Raw genomic sequence first — 22,679 nt, 5'->3', positions numbered from 1 at the left:
ATCCCATGTATGACTTCCTTTTATTTGATAAACGATGCCATGTCATTGCCAAATCAGCATTTATCCCATTATGTTAATTCATATGTATAGGTATTTACAAAAGTAGATATTGATTTATGTGCGCACCAATCGTTAGGGGAAGAAGGTTCACTTAATACTCCTCCCAATGGTTAAGCATTTATTCACAGTTCCACTGATGTTGCACTTAATGGTGACTAATTGCCAATAAATGGTTTATCAAGTATTTTTTTCTAGGTTTTGAAGACAAATCGAGTGTCAAATACACAAAGATCTTGGTTTTGGGGAAATGTTAAAATGAAACTTCCCCCAAAAGATGGTTTACACATAAACCGAGACAAATAATTATTAAATAAGCAGTCTTACCAAATAGCATTTTGGAAGGAATGCCTACATGAAGTGGCACCATTTTTTGAATAAATGGAAATCATACCAAACACCATCCAAAGAAAATGTTAGATGAAACAGTAATAAGAATGATTTGAGGTCTCACAATTTGATCTAACATAAAATCATAAATAATTGCCCCCAAACTATTCAATAAATTACTTTAACAATAAAAAATAGTACTTTATTCTATAAAACAAGAAAATAGAAACGAAAAAAGACTTCTTCCCACATATTCACTTTGAGAGAACCAGACTTCATCTTCAGGATTCTTTTTTAGATCATCCCAGCAATGATATGGTGTACAACTTCTATGATAACTAATGTTCTAAAAATCAGGCCTGCAACTGTAAGGGATAGATGTGGAAGTGTGAGTGTTTCAAACCCATTTGACAATGATTTTACTTTGCACCAAACAGTGGAAATGACCCACAAAATTAATCAAAAAAAGATTCAAACTAAATAGTGTTCTGAAGATTAGTGGGCATTGAGCAAAAAGGTAAAAACTCCGGTTTAGTGGGTCCACTCGGTTTTTACAGCCTTTTGATTAAAAAATCAACCAATCAAACCGGTAAACTGAGCCTGGTTCAAATATGGGTCTCCACTAGGTATTCTTCTGTTTCACTACCAAAAATAAAAAAAAAGGGTATCCTTCCTTTGAGGGATGCCAGGGATGGGTTAAATGATAAATTCGCATTGGCCCAACCCTATGGGTTTAAATCGGGTCAGCTTTGATCAGGTGTTAGGTTGGACTGATTTGAAGGCCAGTGTTAAATCTGATCTTTTGACATTGCAACATTAAAATATTTGTAACTATGTACAAGCTTGGTTGAGTATTAGTGTACTTGGAGTTGCTTTGGATCAGATTCCGGTCAAACCAAACCTGCACTGAATACAACCGGCCCATTGACATACCAACTTCTATTCTTTTTAACTGTGGAATTAAAACAGTATTGTTTGATTCAACTGGACCAGATAATTGAACCGATGCCACAGTAAAATGCCATATTGCATGGTCCAAAGAACCAAAACTCTTCTCTTCTTTTATATATAATTTTTTGGCCAGAGGTCAGATGGACATCTTAGGACGGGTCTAATGTTTAAAGTTTAAACATAAGGAAACCCCCCTAATTGATACATTGCAAAATTTTGAACTTGGATATAATTGGTTAGGTTCTAAGAATATCCGAAGAAAAAAGTTCTAATTGGTCTGGTTTGCAGTCGAAATTAGAATCAAAATTGGTTAGAATTGGAATGATTTATTCTATAGTTTACTTGGTTCAAACAGGTATTGGAATGGGAATTGAAATCAGCTTATGGAAAGAACGAATGGGGAGGAAATAAACATTCCCTCAAACAGAGAAATGTCATTCTCCCAGGAATGAGAATGAAATTCCAATTTTATCCAATCAAACAATTAGAATCAGAATGGTTTATTTTGACTCCCATTCTAAACCCCTATTGCTGCAGACCAAACGAGTTCCTTTTCCATGGAGAGAACAACAAACCAATCCACCCTTGCCACCTGGAAAATATGATGTAAAAAAACATTTGGAATAAAAATAAATTTTTCTGTGTTATCCCATCCCATCTCATCCCATTTCTCCGCATCCAAATGCACTATTAAAAAACTCATCTTAACAGGGGCTGTTCCCACGTCTCTACCCACAACATATTACAGTTGTGCAATGAAAATATCTCCCTCGTTATGGGAAGATATTCCAACACACGGTGATGATGCTCTATAGGTAGGGATGTGGGAACAATGGATAGCAGATCCCTGAGGCATCCGACCTGCCTCCCTCACGTTCTCTCATTGTATTATGTACCCTTTATATTGTCCAAGTATTTAATAGTTAATACAACGGAAAAAAATACAAAATCCATGTCTAGAGGTGACATCCGGAGGTCGGAGCCCGTCTCCTGAGTCCTGACCGTTAAAAGACGGCCGTTACGACAGTTATCACGACGGTTACAAAAGCCATTCCACAAATAAGGGACCGTTTGGCAATACCATCCAGCCAACAAGACAAGCCATAAGGCAACAACTAAAAAAACAATTTTATCTGATACAATCTCGATTCTCATCGTTTATTTTATATTACTCAATAAGCTTACTTAAAAAAGGCTAAAACAGGGTTAGCTCTTAGTTAATTATAGCAAGTATGGCCCACGAGACACGAGTTATTATCGTACGTTATGATGCACTATATCGAAACCACATAATTGAGGTGGCAGTTTCGTGATTTTGTCCAAAAGTAAGGGGCTTTTAGTAAAATTGGATGAGAAGATCCGCTCCTTGTCGGGAGTCATTATCCAGGAGATCTTTGAAAACGATATTTTATTTTTAGATTTTATTTTTAATTTTTATTTTATGCGAGCTTGCAAAGCGAATCCTCTGCTCTATCCCCACTCTACGACTCTACTCTGCAATTAAAGCAGACTTGGAGCGACAACGAGAGAGAGAGAGAGAGGGGGAAAGCTCAGTTTCTGCTCTCTCTTACTTCATTGGCTCCTTCCTGATTCAACCCATTTTTTTTTTCTCCTGATATTTTTTGGCCATCTGGGTTCACAGAAAAAGTCATCTGGAGTGGTGATTTAAGTTCTGGTTGATCAGAGGAAACAGGCAGTTTCATGGTCTTCAAATTAATGAAGACCCAGTTGGGTTCTTGATTCAGAGGTCTCTGTTCTGGGTGCCACTTGGGGAGGTTGAAGAATCAGTTGTGCTGTGGAGATCTGAGCTTGCTTTTTCAGCTTGGGTTTGAAGATTCAACCAAGTTGCCCGATTCGAAGAAGGGTTGGAAATAAAAAAGGGAAGGAAATGAACAGTTTGAGTAGTTGGGTACCACGAGCCCACGACTTGATCTGATTGACACCCACTAATAAATGCAAGTTGGGAGTTCCGATTCTCGTCCGAGAGCGAATTTTCAGCTCCGATGTTTATTTTTTTTTTCCTTTCCGTTTTTGAGAATTTAGACGGGAGGTTTTGAGCTTGGTTGACTAGAGCTGGATAAGGTGTGGAGTATGGAAAGATGGAAAAGAGAGGAGATGGTGAGAAATAGAAAATTGTGAGAGAGAAGAAGAGAAATTTGAGAGAGAGAGAGAGAACAGAGGAGGATGACAAGAATAAGTAAATTATAGAAAGGAGATTAGATTAGAATATTAGAAATAGAAAATTTTAAAAAAGAAAAGCGTAGAAGGCGAGGCAAACTTGTTTATAGTTTCTGGGGGACAATCGCGTATCTACAAATATCCAGAAATTCGATTCAGTTGCTTTGGAAAAGGGTGATAAAGCGAATACCACATTAGAATAGAGGGTCCGATCAAGATTTTGCGTGATACAGACGAACCACCCCATACAATGCACCTCACAACAGGTAGATTTCTGCATACTCTAATGTTTCACTCTCTCTCTAACACACACACAAGCTTAAGTTTCTCTCTCTAACTCTCGCTACTGTGCTTCGCTGGTTTTCGAGCTTAAAGAAATCAATTTAGGTCAATCTCTATTTTGATTTGCTTTAAAAAAAAGAAAAACAGAGAACGTGCTCTTTCTTTGTCCGGATGCCTCAACTAAAACCCCACGCTTGAAGAGGACATGATAGGGGGTTCTGGGGCTTTTTTAATTCATTGGAACCCAGAAACCAGAGGCACACCAGGGGGAGGGGGGAGACCCATTTGCTACTTCTTTGGGATTTGAAATTTTTTCTTCTTTTCAGAAGAGCAGTCGGCCATGCTTGTTCTGTAAAGCTCTCTTTCCTTCTCTCTCCAATTCTGTGATTAAAATAGAGGGAGAGAAAGAAAGAGAGAGAAGTCTTTAGCTCAGTTTTCTTGGGTTTATCAGCTGGGATTCTCGTTTTGAGTTTTAATTTCCATGCTTCAACTTGAAGCACGCAGAACGATGCTAGTGTAGACTATATTTAGAATATCCTTTTCCTTCAATTGCAGAAAAAAATGTCTTTTTGAAACTTCTGGTCTCCTGAGGGAAGTTAGTTTTTGAGTATTGTTTAGATGAGAGATGAACTGGGGAGAAGGAGAGAAAGAGGAGGAAGGAAAAACCAGAGGACTTGAGTTTTTCTGGTGATGGGTCTGAAGGCGCAGAGCCACCACACGGTGGCCGTGAGGCTGAACGAGCAATTGGCGGCGACACATGCGATCTCATTCTATCGGGAGAAAAGAGCTTGGTTCCCGAGGGTGCTCTTTTGCTGGATCATTTTCATGGCCGGCGTTAGCAGTCTTATCTTCAGGAACATGGATGCAGATAACATGGTGAGAAGGAAGGAGGTTCTGGAAAGCTCTTGCGAGCAGCGGGCGAGGATGCTGCAGGACCAATTCAGTGTCAGCGTCAACCACGTTCACGCCCTTGCAATCCTTGTGTCTACGTTCCATTACTACAAGAACCCGTCAGCCATCGACCAGGTATTCTACTCCGTTTTTTTGTTACTTTTCTTCTTTTTCTCTGTTGTTATCGTTTAGTCCTTCAATGTTGAGTTTGGTGTGTGTTTTACCTGATTTGGGCGATTCTCTTGTTCTGGGTTATGGTGGTAAATGCAGGAGACCTTTGCTGAGTATACTGCCAGGACTGCTTTTGAGCGGCCATTGCTGAGTGGAGTGGCGTATGCACAGAGGGTGGTTCATTCCGAGAGGGAGAAGTTTGAGAAGCAGCAGGGTTGGACGATTAAAACAATGGAAAAAGAACCATCACCTGTTCGGGATGAATATGCGCCAGTGATATTCTCGCAGGAGACTGTGTCCCACATCGAATCACTTGATATGATGTCTGGAGAGGTAGATTTTGATGTTCTGTTTTCAAATAACTCATCTTGATTCAGTTTATTTCTCAAGATGTCATGTGTTTCATTTTAACGGGATTCTTCTGCGGTTCTACCCTGATTGTTACAGGAGGACCGGGAAAACATTTTGAGGGCTAGGGCTACTGGAAAAGCTGTTCTCACAAGGCCATTTAGCCTGCTGAAGTCTCACCATCTGGGTGTTGTTTTGACCTTTCCTGTTTATCGCACCAATCTCCCTCCTCATGCAACTGCAGAGGAGCGTATTGAAGCAACTACAGGGTGAGTCCTCGTGTTTATTTTTCTTATTGGATGTTCTGTTGCAGTCATGCTTCTCTTAAGCATTCTATTTCTGGCTTAAAAATTACCATAGTGAGTTCTGTAGAAATCAAATTTTAAGCCACAGGGATTTGTAGATCTTTTTTTTTTTAAATAAAGATTTGTTGGTCAGGCATATGGCAAGCCTAATCCAAAACAAGAAATATCAGGGATTGAAACAACATTGCATTCAGCATTCTGTCACCTATTCCCATTTGTAATTCCCTCTTGGTTCCTTCTTTCCCTTATGTAGTTCCTTCTCACTGAATTTTGCTTTTCTAGAACATGGATATGGTCTTTTGGTGTTTGGTTTTGGTGAACTTATTTTCTGATATTTTGATTCTCTTATATATATATATATTTGCTCACCAATTCCACGGGGACATACAATTTGGGCTTTTACTATTGCTTCTAATATCAAAGATTATGCCTTGGGCATTGAAAAATCATTTCCATTAAATAACTTTTAAGTTTTCAGTTTTATCAAGGGAAATCTACTTGCTTATTTTCACCATTGCCTCTCTGCATCTATAGGTTTCTGTGGCATTGTGAGGTTATTGCTTGGAGTGGAGATAAAAATGTTTCCCCATCCTATCTCATCTGTTAGGCTCATTTCGAGATTAGGTTGTTTTTCCTATTAATTGGCACAACTATTGTTGGGCCCCAAATAGGTATTAGATTTCAACCAGGTCAATTCTCATAGATATACCTGTTTGGAAGATCTTGACTTTACCATAATGAGTAATTGGAATGTTTACTAAAGTGGCAGAGGCTTGACAATGCCTTTTATGGATAGTGCCAGATGAATAAAAATCAGCATTTTCCCCCTTGAGAAAGTACTTTTCCCTTTAAAGGCATGGCTAGGTTCTTCACTTAGAATGAAGCTCTAGCTTGAATAAGAAAATAATAGAAGTATAGAATGAAAAGAAAATTTGAAATGTCCTTAGAAACTTCTCTCTCTCTTTCTCTCTCTCTCTTCCTTTGACCGATAAGAAACTTGTGTCTCATGCTTGCTATTCATGTCTACAGTCAGTTACTCTCTCCAAAAATTGGGCATGCTGAAATATGCCTTATTCATGGGACCTTGAAGCAATAAGAAGACTCTTTGGGCCCAAGCTTAGAAGCACCTGGGTGAGCCCAAACAGGTTGCATCAGGTGGGCTCTGGATTTCCTCTAAAGCAATCATCAAAATTTAGCTTTATAACATTAAGGTCTGTATGGTGCTAATTAGACCATATTGATTGATTAATGGAGTAAAATGAGCAACGTAATAATAGCCTACAATGGCCAACATGTGCTGACACAACCTCCAAGTCATCATCCATGATACAAAATCATGAATGTGCTTCCAAAGTTATTTTCCTTGCACAGGTGTACTATTGTAGTTTAGTTGAGACTTGATGGACCTTTAGGGAACACAACTAGTACAGTTTATGGTTGTGGAATTTATCAGGCAGGTCCAGTCGTCCAGATTCTGCTTCCCCACATTTACCAGCCAACTATGTTACCCAGGTGTGGCAAGGACACGGCTGAACATGATATCAGATATGGAATTTAAACTAAAAATTGAATTTATATGGCACTGTTGTACAGTTTTCTGGATATCTTAGCTAGCCAATTATTGAGCTTTGTTCAGCATGTCAACCTGGACACGAGTAAATTGTAAGAGTTACGATCAGTAATCAGGAATAGGTGAATTTAAAAATCAAAGCAAGGTGAAATGCTCTAGACAACAATGTCTTCTTGGTAGAATGGATTGTTTTGGAGATCCCAATGTTCTTTGCAAAATTCTCCAGTATTGGCAGATTATTGCTGAGGGAGAGAGCCCTTGTTTTCACAACATGAGCTTGTTGAAATGAGGTTGGAGTTATATCTTAATTTTCCCCAAAGATATCAAATAGAATTCTCCTCTGATGCCATATATTGAACCAAAATTAAGTTTCCCTACCATCTCCAAGTAAATGAAGTATGATATTCTTTGCAACTATTTTTGCTTTTGGGGCTCTCAAGGATCACTGAAACTTTGAAGAGGCAGGGAAGTGTCAATAGACCATATTCTTGATTGTGTTAACAGAATCTATGCTGGGCTTAATGGTCCCATGCAAGAAGGGGACTTTCTATGCAATAGGCCTGAGCATACAGTGGAAGACATTACTATCCCTAGAAAATTTTCAGGAAGGATTTATATGGAGCAAAAGTTAATGGTTTGGGATTCTCTATTTAGGGATGTTCTAATAAATACCTCTCTTCCATACTACTTTTAGTAATTGATGACACTATTACATCTTTTGGGATTCTCAGAGATTTTTTATCGTGTCTTTTTTCTTGGGCAGTCTTAATGGTTTAAAGCTGCTAACATGGGGTTCCTAAATTACATAATTTGACAGTTTACTCTGGCAATATTTTATTTTTGATACTCGGGAAAATGTCATAAAAATTGAGAATGTATTGTAAAGTTACCGAGTTGGGATGAATGGGAAATATGTTGACCAAAATCATGACTATAGAATTTTTTTCAATGTCAATGCGCCATAATCCATAATACCATTAATTTGTACTTTGCTTCCTTAAGCTTGTCATATTATTTATATATATTGTTATTTTTCAAGTTTTATGGTTTTAAAATATTATTAATATCTATAAGTATCTTTTTTGAAGTTCTACAGAATGATGCCACTTTTTAATGCTTTCCTTGAACTAGCAATTTTAATGCAATTTCAAAAATTTTCATGAAATGTCTCATTCTTTTTATTTTTTGAGTACCAATGTTTCCCTTGAAAATAGAATTGAATAATAGTTATGAGGTGGATTCTTATTTTGGAATGGCTTGCCAGTTATGAGATGGAGTTTTATTTTGGAATTACTCCTCTGCCTGTCCTGGTTATGTAGATGCTATATGATTTTGAGATGAATATAAGAAGAAAAATAGTTTAAATTAACAAAGCATTTTGAGGTGGGCTTTCCCATCTCTTTTTTCTATTTTATTTTATTTTTATAATTAATTATATGGTGAAATTGAATATGTTTCAAGTCTTTTTTGTTAGCTACTCTAGTTTCTTTGAACCTGAATATTTCTATGAAAATCTGGTCCTGGAATTGTTTATTGTGAGTGTTGCTTTTGATAAAAAATCTTCTAAAAATCATCAACATCCTTTGCTTGATTCTTTTGCTTTCCTTATAGTTCAACGGTTCCATTAGATTCCTAATTATATTGTGCATGCAATATATGAAGCTAGTAATTTGTTATTCCATGGTGTTGGTTTTTTAGGAGTATTTGTAATTGGCCCTGATCTGTAATATTTTTGTTCTTCCATATCTCATTAATGTTCAGGGACACCTGAGCATGCTAATCTTGTAACCAGCCTTAGTTTTGTGATTATCATTTGACTTTGGACAGCTCTAAAGTTGTCAACATTTTGAATTTTGTTTTCTTTATTTTGGTTTCAACAGGGAGCCACGTTGATCTTCTAAGTTAAAACTGAATCCTAAGTCGTTCTGGCTAGGTCTATATATGGTTCATATAAAAAAAAAGAAAGAGCGCAATAAAAGCATTAACCACTTCCAGCTTTTTGCTCCCCCTACTTTTATTCATATGCAAGTTACTTCTTTATCCATGAGAGGGCTAATTAACTGATGAAAAACAGATATCTTGGTGGAGCTTTTGATGTTGAATCACTGGTAGAGAACCTGCTAGGGCAACTCGCGGGGAAGCAGGCAATTTTGGTAAATGTATATGATGTTACCAACTCATCTGATCATCTGATCATGTATGGACCTCGATACCCTGATGGTGACATGTCCCTTGCACATGAGAGCAAGCTTGATTTTGGAGATCCATTTAGGAAGCACTTAATGATATGTAGGTAAGTGCCTCCAGTACTTATTTTTTATTAGAAAGGGTTTATCTGGCAACTGCAGAGGATTATATGCTCTTTTGGATACTAATTCATTCTGTCTTAAGCAGATATCATCAGAAGGCCCCTACTTCATGGACAGCTCTAACTACTGCGTTCCTATGGTTTGTGATCGGTGTGTTAGTAGGATACATTTTCTATGGTGCAGTGATGCACATTCTTAAAGTTGAGGATGATTTCCATGAAATGCAGGAACTGAAAGTCCGAGCCGAAGCAGCTGATGTTGCCAAATCTCAGGTCCCATCCGAAACCCATCCCAGAACATATTTAAGTCATGCTTTTATCTCTTTTGATGCTGCTAAGTTTCATGCTTCATGACCTAAATTTTATTTGTTTTGTTGATAACAGTTTCTAGCTACTGTTTCCCATGAGATAAGAACACCCATGAATGGTGTCCTTGGTAAGTTGAAGGCTTTTATTGCTTAGTTGTTTGCATATGTATATAGGGAAAACTGAAAGGAAATATTGTTATTATTTTTCATTATTTAACCAGGAAATTTGATAATTGTAGTACTTTGCAATTGCAGGAATGCTAGGTCTGCTTCTGGATACAGATCTGGACTCAACTCAAAGGGATTATGCTCAAACCGCTCAAGCCTGTGGGAATGCACTGATAGCTTTAATAAATGAAGTACTTGACCGTGCAAAAATTGAGGCTGGCAAGTTAGAGCTAGAGGCAGTCCCCTTTGACCTACGATCCATACTAGATGATGTTCTCTCATTATTTTCTGGGAAGTCTAGGCAAAAGGGTACTGAGGTAAGTCTATCTACAGTAAAGATGTTTATCTTCTGGTCATTGACCATTTTTTTACTTCATAGGGCCCCATAATTGCTTCTCTTCAGTTTTTGTTGTTGACATTTCTCATTTTTTTATCTCGTCTTTCATTGTCTTACTAAATTTCTTCTTCATTTTGGGGCTAACATCTATGTCTGTGCTGATTTCCATGGTTCACTATCATGATGCTACATGATGAATTGTCTAAGTGAAGCTTGCTGCATTTGTCTCTGATAAAGTTCCCAAAGTCCTTATTGGTGATCCTGGGAGATTCCGGCAGATTATTACAAATCTTGTTGGCAATGCTGTTAAAGTGAGTATTCATTAAAGCTTGGGGTGCCAGTTGAAGCTTTTGTGTGTGTGTGTGTGTGTGTGCATGCGTGTGTTCCCCCCATGCAAACGTGATTTCAGCCCAAGTTAGCAACAGTAAGTTAATATCACCATCAAATATTCATCCATATAACATATTTATTTCTTTTGCATTTTGGCAGTTTACTGAACAGGGCCATATATTTGTCCAAGTCCATCTAGCTGAACATACCAAGTCTGTGATGGCTGCAAAAGCTAATGCGTGCTTGAAGAGAGGATCAGATGAAGTGGAAGTTATAGCAAGTCAAACCCAGTTTAATACTTTAAGTGGTTTTCAAGCAGCTGATGACCAGAATAGTTGGGAAAATTTTAAGCTTCTAATTGCAGATGAGGAATTTTGCTCTGATGCCTCAGATAACTGGATTCCAACTGGTGAAGATTCTGAAAGTGTGACTTTGATGGTATCTGTGGAGGATACGGGAATTGGGATTCCTTTCCAAGCCCAAGATCGGGTTTTCATGCCATTTATGCAGGCAGACAGTTCAACATCCAGGAACTATGGTGGAACTGGTATTGGCTTGAGCATCAGTAAGTGTTTGGTTGAACTGATGGGTGGCAAGATCAACTTCATAAGTCGGCCTAAACTTGGAAGCACATTTACATTTACTGCTGTTTTGAGATGTCAAAAAAATGCATCTAGTGATCTAAAGAAATCTCCTTTGGAGGCCATTCCTACTGGTTTCAATGGGATGAAAGCAATTCTAGTTGATGGAAAACCAGTTAGAGCTGCTGTAACAAAATACCACCTAAAGCGACTTGGTATTATTGTAGAAGATGCCAGTAGTATCAAGATGGCAATTGGTGCACTATGTGGACAAAATGGTCACTTGAGATCCGGGTGAGTCTCTCCCCTTCAAGTTGACTCGAATGGGAGTCTTTTGGTTGATGAAATTTCAAAAGTTACTGCCTGCTGATGTGTGAACAGTTACTGAAGTTTTTATTTCCATTAAAATCTTCCACATAAATGAACCAAATGGACTATTTGCATATTTCTTTTTTCTGTCTTCATGTATTGTGTCTTCTAAACAGGGAGAGGAGGCTGGGTTCTATGTGTAGAACCATAACTTACATGCAATTCGTCTAATAAAAATATCTTACATGCAATTCTTATAATTAAGATTTTATGCCATGTTATTGAAACATATAATTATTTTGCTAATTTTGTACAACTTGGACTAACTCTGTTTTTGCAAAGACTTGAGTTGCTCATAAACAGTTAACTGATTCCCCCAACCCCACCCAAATTGTATGATGTACCAAGTTTTTTTCTTTCTACCCCATTTCATTTGAAGATAATTTTGATGTTACTGAAACTAAACTACATTGTCTTTTTTTGTCAGAAATGGAAAAAGGCCAGATATGATTCTGGTTGAGAAGGATTCCTGGATTTCCAGTGAGGATGGGGTTTTGCCTATACGGTTCATTGACTGGAAGCAGAATGGTTGCATGTTATTGCCAAAGGTGATCCTTCTTGCAACCTCTATCAGTACTACAGAATCTGATAAAGCAAAGGCTGCAGGTTTTGCCAATACTGTGATCATGAAACCTCTGAGAGTAAGTATGCTTGCAGCATGCCTTCAAGAGGTGCTGGGAATGGGGAAGAGGAGGCCACAAGGGAAAGAAATGATGAAGGGATCTGCTTTGCATCATAGCCTGCTACATGGGAAGAATATATTAGTCGTTGATGACAATATGGTAAACCGTAAAGTTGCTGCTCGTGTGCTGGAGAAATTTGGGGCTAACGTGGAGTGTGCTGATAGCGGGAAAGCTGCACTCATGTTGCTTAGTTTGCCACATAAGTTTGATGCTTGCTTCATGGACATTCAGATGCCAGAAATGGATGGGTATGTCTTAGAAGTTCTTCATATTGACTTATTAAATGCAATTTAAGGTTTCCCCTTAAGAACATGGAAATTTTCCTCATTGTGTGGAGCTGCTGAGTATGCATTAACTTTGCTGCTTAGACCAAGTTCTTTTCTGCTTTGTTGTATGTAAAACTTAGAGGCTTTATGAAATTTAAGCAATTAAATTTAGGCCTTTAGGGACATTTTGCAATACAAGGTCTGTTATGATAATCATTAGGACTATCTATTTGTGCAAGAGAGTGAAACACAATATTAAAGACACTGTAATTTCCATGTTTAGTATGGTTTGGATAAAAGAAAGAGGCATAGGCATGTATAATCTATCTATCTTGACTATTTTCCCCCAAACCTTTCAGTGTTCTCTAGGTTCTGCACTCCCCTTTGCTTTTCTTCTCAGTAACGAATCTAAGAAGCCAATTTGGTACAAAGGCAGACTAGATAAGATCACTGACAGTTGCACAGCAACATTACTCATGTGATTATGATGTCTGGGTGAAATCAGCACCTGTACGGATATGAGCTGTTGGATCTGATGGATCCTATTGATAGAAGATTGATTGTAGATTCATGGAAACATTTTTTTTTCTAGATTTTATAAGGTATTTATATGATTTTTTGGTGTTTTTTTGAAGTAAATAATGAAAAATCAGGAATTAGAATTTTTGTTTGTGTGATTTATTTTGATAGTTGTGGGAACTTGGGTCTGGAATTGCTTGATTCTTATCAAAATTCTGGACCTGTGGAAACTTTTTTCACCTCATCTGGAGAAATATTGAGGGTGCAGCAGTATATTTCTGCCCCCTTCATTCTTCTCTCTTGGTTCTGCATTTTCCTTTGCTTCTCTTCATCTGTAATCAACTAAGAAGCTAACTTGGTATGGAGCAGATGAGAGAAGATCATGAATATTTGCATGGAAACATCGATCAAATCATTATGATATAGGTAACATCAGAACCTGTACAGACACGAAATGTTGGACCATACTGGTTGATGGAAGATCACTTGTGGATTGACTGGATTCAAGAAAAAATTTCCAAGATTTTAGAAATTGTGCATATCAAAGTGTCTTTATCAGTCTGTGCAGATACATCCTTGATCTCTCAAAGAAACTTGGTCCAAGACTCCAAACTAGAAGATGTGCCAATGAACCAAATTTGATTTTAGATGATCAAGAAGAGGAGCCAATACAAGTTGCTGGTATGTTTCAAAGATTGGTAGGGAAGCTAATATTTCATTCACTAGACCTGTTATCTCATATGTTGTTAGGGTTGTCCGTCAGTTTATGTATTCTCCTAGGCTTACTCACCTCAATGTCGTGAACAAATTGCTGTGTTATCTCAAGGATTCACCAAGTAAGGGGGGTTGTTTAGAAAGAATGGCATATGAAGGTCAAAACTGCAATTTGGGCAACCTCAATTACTGATAGAGGATCAACTTCTTGCATACTACATTGGTAGGTTGAAATATGGTCATATGGAGAAGTAAGAAGCAATTAGTGGTAGTGTGAGATCTAGTTCTGAGGTAAGAGTACCGTGCCATGGCACATGGAGCTTGTCAGTTGCTATGGTTGAAGAAACTTCTTCATAAACTTGCTTGTGTAGTATGGAGACATTAATCTTTACTTTGAGAACAAAGCTGTAATAAGTACGGTTCAAAGTATTTATGCACCTCTGTGTATTGTTACTTTGAACAATATTCCTGTTTTTTTTTTAATTTTTTCTTCAAGTTCAGTTTTAAGTATATAAATATTATTTAAAAAATGGGTTCCCGAAAACACCTGTAAACAGGTGTATCGGGGATCAAAAGATACGATACGATATGCCCGGGGCTATACTTGGTAATAAGTATAGCCCACAATCTAGTTCAACACAATAGAATGAAGTATATTGAAGTTGATAGACATTTCATATGTGAGAAAGTTGTTAGAGAAACTTGTTTGTCTAATGCCAAGACAGAAGACCAATTAACGGATATTCTCTTACTGAGGCTGTTACAAAGTCCCAATTGTTTGGTAGACTTGGCAATCTGGGTATGTGTGACACATGTGCACCAGCTTGAGGTTGTGATGGTTAGGAAGGTTGGGATGGGTTTAAGGGTGATGTAGGAGATGAAAACAAAGATTTGTTGGAATAGAAAAGGTCTAGGGAGTTGAATGCAAAAAATTGTAGATATTCCCCAGGATGGTGGGGAATTTAAAAATATAAAACACAGGTCTAGGATAGGAAATAGGGTTAGAATGGATGGTGGTAGTGTAGAAGGCAATTGGGAGTATGGTGGCACAAAAGGATGGAAACTTCTAGTATTGGGAGAAAACTTGGAAGCTAAGGGGGAATTAGAGATGGTTTGGCACAAAAGATAAAAATGGACAGAATGGGGAACTTTTGATGAAAATTAAAGGGAAACTCATCTAGATTATTCCAGTCATTTGAGCCTGTTGAATGTATGCCTTTTGATGAAGAACTAATGGCTGTTGATGGCTGTAGTGGCTTCTTATTCTTAAAGGATTAATGAGAAAATAAAAAGATAAAACCCATAATTACTAAACCAAGCGCCTGGATTCATTTTAGCATTTAATAGATGCATTCAGGGGCTAAAACATTGTGGGGAATGGTCTCAAAACAAGCTTCAGAAAGATTGCTGGTGTCGGGACAGATCACTTAAAGACCTGTTTCCATTCCCTATATGAGCTGGCTGTGGATTTCAGGTGGCAGACTATTATCAGGTGCAGAAAAAGAAATCTGAATGGTTAGGAGGTGCCCCAACTAGTGGATTTACTGCAAAAGCTATACAGTACTCGGCTGTGCTTTTCAAGAGAAGACAAGAGATTGTGGGCGTGGGAGAACTCAGGTCAATTCTTGGTTAGATCCTTCTATAAAAGGTTGGCTGGGCAGCTGGAGTGGGATTTCCTAAGTAGGTATGGTGCAAAGTTGTTCCCTCAAAGGTGTTTTTTTTTTATTTTTTTTTATTCTGGTCTGCTACTATAGATAAAATATTAACTCAGAAAACATGGTGAAGACTGAAGAGAGGAATGCAGCCGGTGGATATAAGTTGCCCCTTATGCAGAGAAACATCTGAGGCCATCAGTTGGCTGAAACAGTCTGAAAAAGCCCCATGGTACTTATAATGAGATAAAAAAGGTTAGAAGATTGTCAAGTAACATGCAGGTGGAATTCCAATGGGTGCCAAGGTCAACTTATAGTCATTCATCAAAAAAGGTCAACTTATAGTCTGGCAGATCAACTAGCAAAGCAAGAGGTTAACAGGAAACAATGTTTTTGGGCTCAGTTGTAATGCTTAAGATCATACTTACTGGTTTGCTTTTCTTGTAATGCCTATCTTGTAATGGGGTAGTCGAGGCTGCGAATAGAAGTGAGACGGGCTATTGGGGCAAAAGTCTCCTCATAATCAATGCCATACTCCTGTGTGAACCCTTTAGCTACCAATCTAGCTTTATACCTTTCAACTGAACCATCTGCCCGAGTCTTGATTTTGTAGACCCATTTGCAACCAATCACGGATTTATCTGGAGGCAGGTCAACTAAATCCCAAGTATGAGTGCTTGTAAGAGCTTGAATTTCTTCTGCCATTGCTTTCTGCCATAAGGGTCAGTACTAGCCTCGTGATAGGTACAAGGCTCATATAAAGATACAATGGTAGAATAACAATGAAAATCACGAAGAAGAATGGAAGGTTTAGTGACCCTACCAGAGCAACGGAGTGAAACATCAGAATGAGTAGGGTCGAATTCATCAGGAGGAATCAAGGGCTTAGAAGAAGGCAGAGCTGGAGGATCCATAGCCAAGGTAGATGCATCAGGAGAGGTTAGAGCTATCAGATGAAGTAGTCGGACCTGCAGGTAAATCACCAGGAAAAAACGAGATAGTAGGATCAGTAAAAAAATGTGAAGATGTCGTGGTAACTCGAAATGGGGAGAGACTGGAGAACATTTTGTGTTCCCAAAAGGTAACATGACGAGATATGCGAAGTCGTTGGGAAAGAGGATCCCAACACCGATATCCTTTATGTTCAATACTATACCCGAGAAAACAACATAGACGTGCTTTTGGTTCCAATTTGGTATGTTCATGAGGTTGTAATAGAACAAAACAAATACACAAAGAGACTGGTAATCAGGGCAATGGCCATACAATCGTTCATAAGGAGAAATGTTACCAATAACAGGAGAAGGAATGCGATTGATGGTATAAACAACAGTGAGGGCTGCTTCCCCCAAAAAACGTTCAAGACAAGAGGAAGAGATTAAAAGAGCTCGAACAGTATCAAGAATATGCCTATGTTTTCGTTCTGCATGCCCATTTTGTTGAGAGGTACCGGGACAAGATCTATGAATGATAGTTCCATTTTGTGAAAGAAATTAGGTAAGGATAGAATCTCTGTATTCCATGGCATTATCAGTGCGAAAAATCTTGATGATGAGGAAAACTGAGTTTTGATCATGGTGGCAAATTGAATATAAATTGCAAGTAATTCAGATCTATTACGCATGAGATAAATCCATGTATATCGAAAGAAATCATCAACGAAGATCACAAAATAATGCGAACCACCCATGGTATTATGAGGCGAAGGGCTCCAAATATCAGAATGAATAAGATCAAAAGGTGCAGAAGAAACATAATCACTTATATTAAAAGGCAAAGCATGATGTTTTGAAAGAGGACATGAAACACAATCAAAGTATGTTGTTTTAACAGGACCCAAACATCCATTAGAAATTAAAGATCCTAATTTAGAGGTAGTAATGTGACCAAGGCGAGAATGCCAGACACTAGAGGTGATAGCAGCAGCAAGAGATGGTAATTGAAGAGATGATAGCTCAAACAGTCTCCCAACCTTACGGCCTGTCCCAATGATCTTCTCTGTCCGTGGATCCTGCACAGTATAACCACGACTTGAGAAAGGTATTTCAAAACCAAGTTCACATAATTGTCCAACAGATATAAGATTTAGAGATAATTGAGGTACCAAAAAAGTGTTAGGAAGTGACAAACGAGATGTTGAAACAGTGCCTACACTTTTGACAGTTAAGGTGGAACTATCGACAGTATGAACAATTGGTACAATAGAAGGATGTGACTTGGAAGTGAACAGTGATGAATTTGGATGTCATATGATTGCAACAGGCAGAATCAAAATATCATGATGAGGTAGTACCTGGAGTGGCGGACAAGACTGAATTAGAAGGCATACTAGAATCAGGTTGGAGCTGGTGAAGAAGAGCTTGGAGTTCTCTAAGAGAAAATTTTGGAGAGGTGTTATCAGAAGAATTCTCTGTGGCAGCAGCTGCAGTAGAACTCGAAGCCTGAGAACCCATGGATGAGGACTTCTGTTCAGACGCCTTTTTGGCTTGCAAGCGGCGGCACTCAGAAATAGTGTGACCAGTCTTCTTGCAGTAATTGCAGAAAGTCCATTTTGAAGATTTAGTTGAAGAAGTAGCAGACGTACCCGGAGTAGCAAGAACAACATCAGTAGATAATAAAGATCGCTTATCTCGAAGTATTTTTAGACGAGTTTCTTCAGAAAGCAAATCTTTGATCACAACTTCAAGAGAAGGCAATGGGCTACGATGAAGTAGAGTACCACTAATAGGTTCATACTCATCCCTAAGAGTCATCAGAAGATGCCAAACACATTGGTGATCGCAAAACTTGGAATAAGTATGCAAAGGTACTATCCCATTCAGGTTCACACTGTACTAATTGATCCCAAAGAACTTGTAATTCAGAGACATAACTGTGAATGGTCTGTTCAAGTTGCTGCTTCATACGGTGAAGACGCCTATAGAGCTGAAACTGATGCACATCATCAGAAATAGAATAACGAACTTGTAAGAAATCCCATACCTCTTTAGGAGAGTCGTATCTGCGAAATTCCAACTTGATGCTTGCAATACAAGTATTGCGAAACCAGGTCAATATTTGATGATTATTCCCGTCCCATTTTTCTACTCGTTCAGCAAATTTATCTTTTGTTTCATCAGCAATTTTAGTAGGTTTGGGAATCTCACCCGTCACATATTTGCCATAGAAGGCGTCCCTTGAGAAAACTGCACATCTCCTGGGACCATAAATCATAATTTGAGCCATCGAAGGTAACAATGATGGGATGAGAGATATGTTGAGCAGCTTCAGATGAATCCATGAGGAGAAACGCAAAACTTTGGAGCAACACAGATCACGGGAAAATATTAATACTGACTTTAAGAAACAAGGTAGACCCGGGGCTCTCGCTTAGGCTCAGGCTCAGACCCGTATTCCTTTCTTGCTTTCTTCAGTCAATTTTGTTTCTGTCTTCCCCCAACTAAGCCTTAGCGACCAACTCAGACAGCAGCAATGGTGAGTCAAGCGATTGAGAATTACATAGAGAAGGTGGAGATGCTCTCTGCAAGGAGAAATCGCTGTAGATTCTGGAGGAGATATTGCTGCCCAAGAGTCTGTTGCCGTTGGACGGCACGGAGGTGGGCTACAACAGGGAAGCCGGGTTCGTCTGACTTAAGGAGGAAGAACGCAACACACCTTCAAGTGCATCGGGAAGCAGGTCTCGTACGCGAATGAGATTACTGCCTTCGTGGAGAACCACCGGATGAAGAAGCTGATCGGGGTCAAGAGTAAGGAGCTCCTGATTCGGGTTGGGTCACCCTCTGGGATATCTACCTCGACCCTGCTTCCGGTAAGATCTCGTTCAAAACGCCGGCCGGAATCTCTCATTCGTTCCTCGTTTCTTCTTTCGGGCTTGAAGAAGAAGAAGCAAATAAGAATTGAACTCAGTGTTTCTGCGTGCACCGGAAGTCGTGTACCGGACGACGATCATGACGGGAGGTTATGCGAGGGTGCTAGCTTTCAACCCAAGGTGCTACGATAACCGGTGCAACGACAGTGTGCACTCATGAGAGGGCGCCGACGAAGCTCAAGTGGAGGGATGGATCCGGTAAAGTATCACACGCTCTAATACCATGATACAAAACCAAGAAAGATGGATGGAGAAGATAATAATTTCTCTTGATATTGCTAATTCAATAGGCTACAGCTCTATTTATAATAGAGCTAATTATAATAGGGATACAATAGGGAGACAAGGTCGGCGACCTAAAGTAGGATACAATAAGGAAAGAAAAAGAGATAAGAAGATAAGATATGTACAGCTATCTCCTAGAAGGAAGGAGATAATGATACTAATTTTGATAGAAAACGCTAACACTATTAATAAAATCTATTCTTGTACTGATAAAAAAACATCTGAGGTCAGCTTACCACTTCACTGTAGTTTCTCTTTAATGTTTGGGCAAGGATGATGAGCTTGTTTGCGGTGAGGGGTTGTTTTCTAAAGACACTTAATGAGATGTTAACAGGCTGGCAAGTGAGAGGATTAAGCAAACAAGGGACGTAGCATGGGGTGTTATTTCTGCAGCTGTTCTGTGGTCAATATGGAACCATAGAATTTTAAGAAAATGAGGCAAGCTCTATTGAGGAGGTTACAAGCGAATCATGGGGAAGGTGCTATCTTGGCTGACAACTAACAAGCTGTTTAAAAGCAAATCAATTAACTTTTTTTTAATTTTTTTTATTCCAGTTTCCCTTTTGTAAATAGTTAGGGATTGATCGCATATCGATAGATGTATAAACACCCGGTGAAGAGCAACCTGTTTTACAAGGGCTTTTGCCTTCTGAATACAATATAATGACATTACTTTTCAAGAAAAAAAAAAAAAAACAGAATCATGCTAGGCATGGGAATCACTCACCAATAAGCTGTAAATCTCTAATCAGCTTCATTCATACATTGTGCAAAATGCCCATAGATATTTATAGACTGTAGACCCATGAGAATCCTAGTAAACCTCAAAAACTAAAAAATTACAGAATTACCATTAACCTATTTTAGCTCAAAGATGATTTACTAACTCTTAAAATACTTATTCAATAACTTTGATACTTGAAGCATAAACCAATTATAACTAGGAAATTTGTATCCTATTATTGGATCCCACAATAATTATGAAATAACAAAAATGCCTCTGGTGTCACTTGTCAAAATAACCCTCTGCTGTCCAGTTCAGCCCAAATCCCTATCCCTAGTTGTGTCATATCAGGACCTACTGCAAGGTCGTCTTCTTAACTCTTCAAAGGTGGTGATTGATCTGCATTAACATCTGATCCTTCACACGTGTCTTAAAATTTTGTTTTATGTAATTCAGACCAAAAAGAATAGAAGGTGGTGATTGATATGAGTGTCATCATATTGTGGGTCACATAAAGAATAGAAGATGGAAAAAATATGAATTCAGATATATGACTTCCTTTTTTATGTGAACTAGGTGATATATAATTATCCAAGTAGAACCTGTGGATGAATTGCTCATTGTAGAATAATAAATTCTTATTTTCCATGATGTGTTATCTTTCTCAAAAAAAAAAAAAAACCCATGATGTGTTACCTCATTCTGTTGAGCTTTTAAAACTAGGTGGAAATTCAGGAATGAGGACATTGAAAAAGATTATTGATTGGTAAATATGCTTGGAAAACATCATTTTGGTCTATCAGTAAACAGAAAGTTCATAATCATGTTGTGTTCTTATGCTACAATCTGATTGCTTTTGGAGGGATGACTTATGCCTTCCTCACTGCAGGTTTGAGGCAACCAGGCAGATTCGGTTAATGGAGAGGAAGGAGAATGAGAAAATAAAGACCAGAGAAGTAACCTATGAGGGGGGAAGCAAAACTGAGTGGCATGTGCCAATATTAGCCATGACAGCTGATGTTATACATGCGACATATGAAGAGTGCGTCAAGTGTGGAATGGATGGTTATGTCTCCAAGCCCTTTGAGGAGGAGAATCTTTACCAGGCAGTTTCCAAGTTCTTTGAATCCAAACCAATTTGAGACTCATAACACAACTCATTTCTTTTGAGCCAGGCATATTCAATACTGATAGAAAACCCAGTCATATCCAATTGGCAATCTTTGGGGGTGGGGGAAGCCATGGGTTCACACCCTTAGAATTGCAGCAAATTTTTTGAACTCCTTCGGTGTTGTTTAGTGATCTTTGGCCTGAGTCATCCAGCTAGTGTTCAGGTTTTCCTTTTATTTTTCTTTGGGTGAGGGGGGTGCTGGTGGGCTGGGAGGTTCTTTGTTTGCCGGCATTGTACAACGGATTGGCAAAAAAAATTATTTGAACTGAATTGCAATTGATCACCGTCTTTGAGTGTATGTATACGATAATTAGACCTCCACCCCATCATGTATAGGTCTCTAGTAGGAGAGAGGCCAAGAGATCTTCCTGTTCTTTAGAAAAAAAAAAGGTTGTAAATTGATTTTCATATATATATGATCGTGTTGTTTCTCATTCTTTCGAGAAGCTATTCGAGTGGTATCTTGAATCATGTAATTCTATTGCTATCAAACGCTTGTTCACCATCTGTACCTATGTGTTTTCTCCACTTGTTTTTACGTCCCACAACTGATTCTTGTTCTGACGATGCATGAACGCCTTCTGGGCTTCTTCTGTCCAAGGACTGTATCTAAGGTACTTGTAGTATCAAGATCTTTCATATCAAAACTCATTGACTTAGCATAGCACTTAGGAGGTGCTGAATTTCTGGCTCAATTACCTGTGATTGTTTCAGAGCTAACAAATGCCTGATATTGGCATGGACTTTTGGCCTGCTTGTGTAGTTGGGAAAGTGGGTTGGTTCTCCATTTCCCTGGTTAGAGGGCTTGTTGATCATTGTTCTGCTAGATGTATAGGAGATGATGAATTGCTTATGCACTCAGGAGTGCTTAAGAGTTATGTCTCCCAAGTCCCGACCAAAAAAAAAAAAAAACTGGTGCCCAAGCCCTTTCTAAGTAACTTAAACTGAAGGGCAACTCAATTCAAAAACTTGGACAAAAGCTAGAGAATCATAGGCCCATAAATATTGAGGGTGGATACTCAAAGTCCACATTTAATAGATGTGAAGTGGGTCAGAAAATAAAAAAAAAATCCAGCAGCCTGGCCAATGCATGGAGACCACATTGGCGCCCCACATGGCACATGCACATCTCAGTGTGCATTGGGAAAATTTCCCGTACTTCTCATGGGGAGATGCTCTAATACACAAGTGGGAGGTGCTGTGGGGCGCCAATCTCATCTCCAATACATAAGGCTCCTGCCAATGCAGGGTCTGGGTGGGATAGATGTACGCAGCATTGACCCTTGCAGTTGTGCCAAGGCCCACGGTCAGAA

At 38.7% G+C, this 22,679-nt stretch overlaps 1 protein-coding gene across 2 annotated transcripts; it reads left to right on the top strand.

The window, feature by feature from the left end:
- The first annotated feature begins 2,836 nt into the window (after window positions 1–2,836).
- Window positions 2,837–21,816, top strand: WOL (CHASE domain containing histidine kinase protein). 2 transcript variants are annotated; one of them, XM_010272893.3, is made up of 12 exons: window positions 2,837–3,782; window positions 4,417–4,824; window positions 4,960–5,193; window positions 5,308–5,477; window positions 9,158–9,376; window positions 9,478–9,664; window positions 9,776–9,827; window positions 9,955–10,184; window positions 10,417–10,515; window positions 10,694–11,409; window positions 11,912–12,415; window positions 21,085–21,816. In XM_010272893.3, the coding sequence occupies exons 2-12, from the start codon at window positions 4,489–4,491 to the stop codon at window positions 21,335–21,337; spliced, it is 3,000 nt and encodes a 999-aa protein (XP_010271195.1). In that variant the 5' UTR covers window positions 2,837–3,782; window positions 4,417–4,488; the 3' UTR covers window positions 21,338–21,816. The 2 variants fall into 2 exon arrangements, with proteins under 2 accessions (XP_010271195.1, XP_088759986.1); XM_088903860.1 differs by having other exon boundaries at window positions 2,871–3,782; window positions 4,354–4,824.
- Window positions 21,817–22,679: the final 863 nt, after the last annotated feature.

This window comes from Nelumbo nucifera, chromosome 4 (assembly GCF_055504915.1).
Source record: "Nelumbo nucifera cultivar China Antique chromosome 4, China Antique-T2T, whole genome shotgun sequence".
NCBI classification, from domain to species: Eukaryota; Viridiplantae; Streptophyta; class Magnoliopsida; order Proteales; family Nelumbonaceae; genus Nelumbo; species Nelumbo nucifera.
Note: the sequence above shows the minus strand (reverse complement) of the source record. Positions and strands in the feature narration are given on the sequence as shown.